The sequence below is a fragment of the Hakea prostrata genome, chromosome 9, assembly GCF_041222555.1.
Source record: "Hakea prostrata isolate BN-2017 chromosome 9, UWA_Hpros_2, whole genome shotgun sequence".
In the NCBI taxonomy this organism is placed as follows: Eukaryota; Viridiplantae; Streptophyta; class Magnoliopsida; order Proteales; family Proteaceae; genus Hakea; species Hakea prostrata.
The window spans coordinates 19,101,812-19,109,051 of record NC_142608.1 but is presented as its reverse complement, the minus strand read 5'-3'; the positions used below and the strand labels follow the sequence as shown (position 1 = coordinate 19,109,051).

Genomic DNA, 7,240 nt, shown 5'->3' with positions numbered 1-7,240 from the left:
CAAATTGCAAAATCTAATATAGGAGGCTATGTTTTTGTGGTTAATAGCTAGCTAGCTTAGCCTATTGGGTTTTGAGCCTTGTTAGACTAAGAGTTGATTGAACAGATTAAGAGTCAAAATTTAAGTGCAACATCAACAGTGAGATTTGGTATTGTGTGGGAGGGTGCAAGAATATCTTGATGTAATCAAAGTTCCAGATAAAAAAGACCCTCTCTCTCTCTCTCTAACATTCACTATACACATAGAGATTCTGGTTGGGTTCTTGCTTGGAAGTTGATCGATCTTTAGTTTTTTTTCGAAGCTATGGGGCCATGGTCCTTAAATTTGGTGTGTAGAATAGAATATATAGAAATGGAGAGTAAAGAAAACAAAAGGCAAACCAAATTATGGGATAATCATTCCATATAGGAAAAGGTATGGAGACTCGCTTTCTTCCGACCTTATCATATGTGTCATCATCATGCACCTTCGAGCTTCCCCCCTTCTCTCTTCTAAATCCTCCTCCGACCGACCCCCTTCCCAACTTTAACTTTCACCGCCACCCATAGAATAATAATATAATTCAGACCAAAAGCAGGCAATAACACTGCTAACACACACTCACACACGCACACACAAGGAAAGAGAGAATAGAGAGAGAAAGAGAGAGAGAGAGAGAGGTTCATCAAATCCTCCATTTATTAGCCCATGTTAATTAGCATTACAGCCATAACCAAGGTACCCTTTGTGTTGGGTTTCTTCTTGATCTCATCATCTTCATTGATTTTGCTTCTTTGAGTTTCTTGAATATTGATTCCAAGGATAAAGAATTTGAGATGCAAGAGAAGATGACAGGAGATGCAATCTCAAGTTCTTTCACACAGAACACTAGTACTGCTGCAGGATCCAATCTTCCTCCAATTAAGAGAAAGAGAAACCTACCTGGAACCCCTGGTAATCTTTTTATTTCTTTCCTGATTATATGTAGATTAATTCAACTATTGTTTTACCTATCTGACTCCGTGCATTCATGGATCTTCATGTTTTTGATTTATGACTGTTAAATAGATCCTGAAGCCGAGGTCATCGCCTTGTCGCCGAAGACTCTAATGGCTACCAACAGATTCTTGTGTGAGATTTGTGGGAAGGGTTTCCAAAGAGATCAAAATCTTCAACTTCATCGGCGTGGACATAACCTTCCATGGAAGCTCAAGCAAAGGACAAGTAAAGAACCCAGGAAGCGTGTGTATGTTTGCCCAGAAAAGAGCTGTGTCCATCACCATCCTTCTAGGGCTCTCGGTGACCTCACTGGCATAAAAAAACACTTCTGCAGAAAACATGGAGAAAAGAAGTGGAAATGTGAGAAATGCTCCAAGCGTTATGCTGTGCAATCAGATTGGAAAGCTCATTCAAAAACCTGTGGCACCAGAGAGTACAGATGTGATTGCGGGACTTTATTTTCGCGGTAATTTCTACTATCTTTCTTGCTTTTTTAAGGATCATTTGATTCATGTATTGAGACATCGGTGCGAACAAAAACCCAATCAAGAAATTTTAAGCCAAGGAAGCATGAAATGATTTAGTGGTTGAGATGTTTTTTTGTTTGTAAGTAGTGTGCAAGAGACAAATAGGTCTCTCTCTCTCTCTCTCTCTCTCTCTCTCTCTCTCTCTCTCTCTTAATTTGGCTTTTAGGTGAAAAGGAAATGGGACATAATGAAGACAAATAGATATCTAGAAGACATATATTGTTGATATTCTGTGATCAAATATCTTAATTAACTTCTTGTATACAGTAGTATCTCTATCTTGTTGGTATTTCTGTTAATCTTTTTTTTTCTTCCTTCTTCTTTCCCTATTTATGGCTGATAAGAACTGGGATAAGACCTGCAACCTCATGGAGAAATAAGTCCTTATCAAAGAATTCAGCTACAAGCTCCAAATCCGCTTGTTACTGTTGTGTAGTACGTACTAGTTGAGGTAGTAGTAGCTCATAGTGTTGTCAGATTACTGTCCTGAAATCTGAACTAGTTTGTGTTTCTGCATTTTTATGACACAGGAGAGACAGCTTCATCACACACAGGGCTTTTTGTGATGCCTTAGCAGAAGAAACAGCAAGAGCTACAGAAGCATCTAATATCATCAATGCAACCTCAGGCAACTTCAGCTATCATCTTTCGGGGACACCCCTAGGATCCAATATGTTTCAACATTTCTCTTCGATTTTCAAGCCAATCTCAAGCAATGAAGCAGAGATTGAACAGCCCCGAGCTGGTCTTTCTCTGTGGATGGGCCAAGGATCCCATGTTAGCAAACCCTCAAGCAATAATCTCCCAGTAGAATTACATCAATTGCCATCTTACACTGATCCTTACAGTACTCCATGCACAAATGCTCTACAATCAGAGTACCAATTCAATTGGGTTTATGGAAACAAGCTGTCCTCAACCAATGCTGGTGAGCTAACAAGCACATCGCTTCCATTAAACAACAATAAGCAAGTTAGTAGTCCTCCATTAGCAAGTGCTCCTTCGATGTACAGCTTCCAACACCAGCATCACCAACTAACTGCTGCAAACATGTCTGCTACAGCATTGCTACAAAAAGCTGCTCAAATAGGTGCAACTTCAACGACTGATCCATCCTTTCTTGGAAACTTTGGAGTCAAGTGCAGCAACACTCAAGTTGAAGATGAAAACAAATACAATGGATTGTTCAGTTCAAACCCAACATCTAAGATGGGAACTGATTTAGATCATGGCTCCATTAACAGTTTATCCAATTTGGATCAGTTACAGATGTACCCAAGGAAACGCCCTAATACCCAAGATGATACAGGAGGACAAACTAGGGATTTCTTGGGGGTTGGTGTTCAAACCATTTGCCCGTCATCAATCAACGGATGGATCTGATTTGAAGATGCTTTCCTCAATTTTTCCCATGCTTATCCCTGAAAAAGTATATGTAGTTTATAATAAACTGGGAAGGAAAGGTGTTATAAGTGCCTCTGCCAAAAGGAAATGCTTAGAAGCTCGCTCAACAGTGTTGAAGGAGATCCATGCATATTCTGTTGAATCCTGAAAGTTGCTCCCTTTAAAAAATGGTTACTTTTGTTTAGAGAAAAAGGGGGTTAGTGGGGGCAAAGCAAGAAAACCTTTTGAACTCCATTATTGCCTTGCTTCATTTCTATCATAATTGTACTCTTTTGATCAAACTGAGCTTATAAAAGTATTTGAGCGTTAAAAGCTTGAATCTACCTATTAGGTTGAGCTAACCATGCAGCCATTTTCATTTACACTTCCATGCATATTTTGTATTATAAAGGCATGGAGAGAACTTATATAAGTGTCTGGATGAAACTTGGGCATGGGAAGATGATATCAGAATGTACTGCATGTTTGTTTACATACCATGTGTGGAAATGCAAGGTTGTGAACTTGGTAGTTATTCACTTATTTGGTTCTAACAGGTGCAATTAGATTCAAATGGATTCCAGTGGAGCTTTGGTGCAGCTCGCAGAACAGGAAAAAGGAGGAGAAAAGTAGAAAAAGGAAAAGAAGAAAAGGAACATAAAGGAGAAAGATAAAGAGATTGAATTCTTAGTACCAGTTTCTTGATCTACATGCCATAACTTTTGCATGCAAAGTGATGAAAGAACCTTACAGGGCAAGTAGAGTTGCTTCCTATGATGTGCCAACATCACAAGAAATGGTAAGCTACAGTGTATCATGTGCTATGCAGAGTAACCATCATGCCTGGCTTTCCTCTAATGCAGGCGATGTCAATGATTTTTGTACATAGGTAACCGTTATTGGTCTTAAGTACGTGAAGAATCTAGTACAGTAGATTTGCCAATGCAAGAGTACTAAAAGAATACAGGTAAGTAAAGGCCTTTTCTACCCAAAAAAGAAGAAGAAAAAACTAAAGGCCTTCTCGGTGTCACTTTTCATTCTCATTTTCCCAAAAATGTTTCCTTTTTCCTATGTGCCTCTGGTATTTATTATTAATCTTTAAAAAAAACATAATAAGCCATAATAGACTATCATAGACAAAACTCATTCTATTGTTTTTTGCACAGGATCGCTTGAAACCAAGGTGCACAAAATTGCTGAATTTCGGTGCTGGGCGAATCCAACCCAGCACTGATATGAGAATCGGCGAGATATAGCTGATTCCTCACCATTTTTTCGCCGAACTTGTGATATATCACGAGTTCGGCGATACATATGGTAGTTCACCGATTTTTGGGCGAATCATCTCATTAATTTTCATGATTTTCTCTCTCCTCTCCAAACCTCCTCCAGAGGTTCTCTCTCCTAGTTCTTGGCGTTTTTGCCATATTTTTGTCCGATCTTTGACATAAGACATTAGTTCTCACTTCATTATGGACGGATATAGCATTATTCGCGACGATCAAACGAGATTTCACACAGGTCTAGGTGTTTTGTGGAGTTTTTCATCTGAGAGGTAAACTATTTTTCTCTAATTTTTTAAAATGCATGCCATAATGTTGTTGGATGGGTATGAAATTAATATATGTTGAATATAGTAGGCTGATCTACAAACTCATGGAATCGGAATTTTTTTTGCTAAGTAATTTATTTATTTATTTTCGGGCGTAAAAAATTGTATTTTTCTACATTTCAAATGCTTGCTTTTTGCATGATATGTGTTGTATCGTGATTGAAAAAAATATATGTGGATCTCCATGGGCCAATCTACAGACTCACGGAATTGGAATATTTTTCGACCCAATAAATAAATAATTTATTTTTTTAATTTATTAAAATATTAATATAAAATATAAATTATTATGAAAAAAAAGAGAAAAAAATTAGGAACAAATAAGGGAAATGATTTTAAAAATTAGAGAAAATTATGGAATACCTATATAATTATTTTTAAGTGCTGCTCGTGTGATTTCATTATTAGTTTTGATATGGTAGCCTTTTCTTTTGTCGAAATTAATTTATATATTGTTTAAAATATTATATTGGTATGTAATTGTTTATGCAATCATTTTTGTTGCAAAAGTTATCATGTCTGGTAGTGGGAGAGGAGCAGCTTCACAGGGAGTATAGCAGGGTCGGGGATAGGGACAGGGACAGCCACAGCCACAAGGAGCGGGGTTTGTAGTGAGGGGGAGGGTTGATCCTGCATGGCAGTATGGTGTTGCTATTGATGGAAACAAGAGTAAAACAAAATGCAACTACTGTGGTAAGGAGTTGAATTCAAGTGGCATAAGTAGGTTTAAAGCTCACATCATTGGTAGTTCAAAAGATGTGGCCATGTGCATTGAGGCGAATGTTGATATCGATAAGGCAGTCAGAGAGATGGAGAAAGAAAGGGGAAGAAGAAACAGGAAAAGAGGAGGGTGAATGATGCATTGGATGAGGCGGTGTGGGGACCATCATCTTATAGAGTTGATTCAAATTCTGATTGAGATGTTGATCCCATTGATCTTAGAGAGCAGGAGGAGAGGGACATTAGACGGACGATGGCTGAGAGTAGGGAGATGCAGTACTAGGAGGAGGAGAGGGCCAGAGCTAGATATAGAGGAGTTGGTCCCTCTAGGCTTGTAGGGGCTGGAGCATGTAGATCTAGGGATAGGGGTGGTTATGTGGTTTGTTTAGCTGATCACAGAGTCAGAGGGTCACTTCTACGGTAGATCTACGGGGACCACATGACTATCCACAGAGGAGGGATCCTATCCTAGAGCAGGATCCTGATATTTTCAGAAAGAAGGGGGCCAAGCAGCCCAAGATTATAGGTGCATGAAAAGGGAAGGCTAAGAAAGTGAAGAGGGTAGTGTCGAAGTGGATGTACTACAGTTTGGCTCCAGTAAACACGACAAAGGGTCCTTATTACTGGAATATGATTGACACTATCGCAGATGCAGGTCCTGGATATCGTGTTCCCACCCTTAAAGAGGTGATGACCACCTTACTGATTGAGGAGAAGGAGGAGCTGCAGTAGTACATCAGTGGTTTGAGAGATGTGGGGATCATATGAATGGACTATTATGTGTGACGGATGGACCGGTCCGACAAGAAAGTCTATCATCAACTTTATGGTGTATTGTGATAGAAGGACCTTTTTTTAAAAAAAAATCTGTGGATGCTACTGGGCACACAAAGGACCACATATATATACTTGGACTCCTGCAGGATGTTATTGATGAGGTTGGGAAGAATAATGTGGTGTAGATTGTATCACATCCACCCAGTCGAAACCCTACCTGTCATACCCGAGTGTGTGATCCACAACCTCGAAGAACAAGTATCGAGGAAATCATCCTCCCACATGACACAATAACATAATTATGAACAAGATATAATCAATGTGTAATAATATAAAAAAGAGATCAAGATAAGAAGAGAGAATGACAATATAATTAGAGTGCGGAAAGAATGATACCAATATATAATAATCAAAATGTAGAGTGTGTGGAAAATCACTCCACATATCACAACGGAAATGTAGCTCAAAAACTAAAAAGGAAAGATTACAACTGATTCTTAAAAGAGAGAAAGAAAAGAAATAACCAAACTAAACTAAGGTCTCTTCTGTCTTATAAAGTGTATCTTCATATACATAAACTAGAAAAACTAAACATGGTCGCTTCCACTCCAAGGTAGGGCTAATCCTGGTACGCAGCATGATCACACAGGGGATCTTCACCGTAATCTTTGTAACTACTAGTACCTTGAGAGTAGTATGCATCATTGGCTTGCGCTTCATAGTACTGGCTGTCATACTCATCAGTACTTGTAGAATAATCTAACAAAGATATTTACACAAAAAGGAGTGACTTCAAAAGAACTCAGCAAGGCAAGTTATATCCATAGCAACATAAATAACATGATAACAAAACATGACAGATACAATATGATATGAAACAGACAAATGCATGTATGAGTCTAACTCTATGTATGCTTGTCTCTATTGGTAGACATGCTTTAAGTCATAGCACCATACTTCTTTGGGTAGGTCTCAAATCACTCTCTTTCGGTTGGTAATGGGTCCTGCATCCGTCTCGGACATTCCATGGCTGGGGTTTTGGTCACCGCTTTCTCACATCATCGTTTGGTCTAAGTATTGGCACATGTCAAGGTAAAGCCTAGCCAAATGCAAGTCATTTACTTGGTTATATCAACTTAGATCCAGATACGTCCATTCATCCCCTCTCAGGATCCTTTCCGGTATCCTTCTCGCTAGAGTCAGCGAATCCCTCTCGGACTAGGGACTCATTAACCCTATTGGT

The 7,240-nt window shown here is 38.9% G+C and overlaps 1 protein-coding gene across 1 annotated transcript; it reads left to right on the top strand.

Annotated features, from left to right (window-relative positions):
* The first annotated feature begins 401 nt into the window (after nt 1-401).
* On the top strand, nt 402-3,249 carry LOC149004932 (zinc finger protein MAGPIE-like). Its single transcript, XM_089168328.1, has 3 exons — nt 402-933; nt 1,048-1,444; nt 2,036-3,249. Exons 1-3 carry the CDS (start codon nt 816-818, stop codon nt 2,886-2,888), a joined length of 1,368 nt encoding a protein of 455 aa, XP_089024454.1. The 5' UTR covers nt 402-815; the 3' UTR covers nt 2,889-3,249.
* Nucleotides 3,250-7,240: the final 3,991 nt, after the last annotated feature.

Coding starts and splice junctions, on each gene's coding strand:
- LOC149004932 (XM_089168328.1), top strand. CDS start 816: ATGCAAGAGAAGATGACAGGAGATGCAATCTCAAGTTCTTTCACACAG. Junction 934..1,047: donor AAACCTACCTGGAACCCCTG/GTAATCTTTTTA, acceptor ACTGTTAAATAG/ATCCTGAAGCCGAGGTCATC. Junction 1,445..2,035: donor TGCGGGACTTTATTTTCGCG/GTAATTTCTACT, acceptor TTTATGACACAG/GAGAGACAGCTTCATCACAC.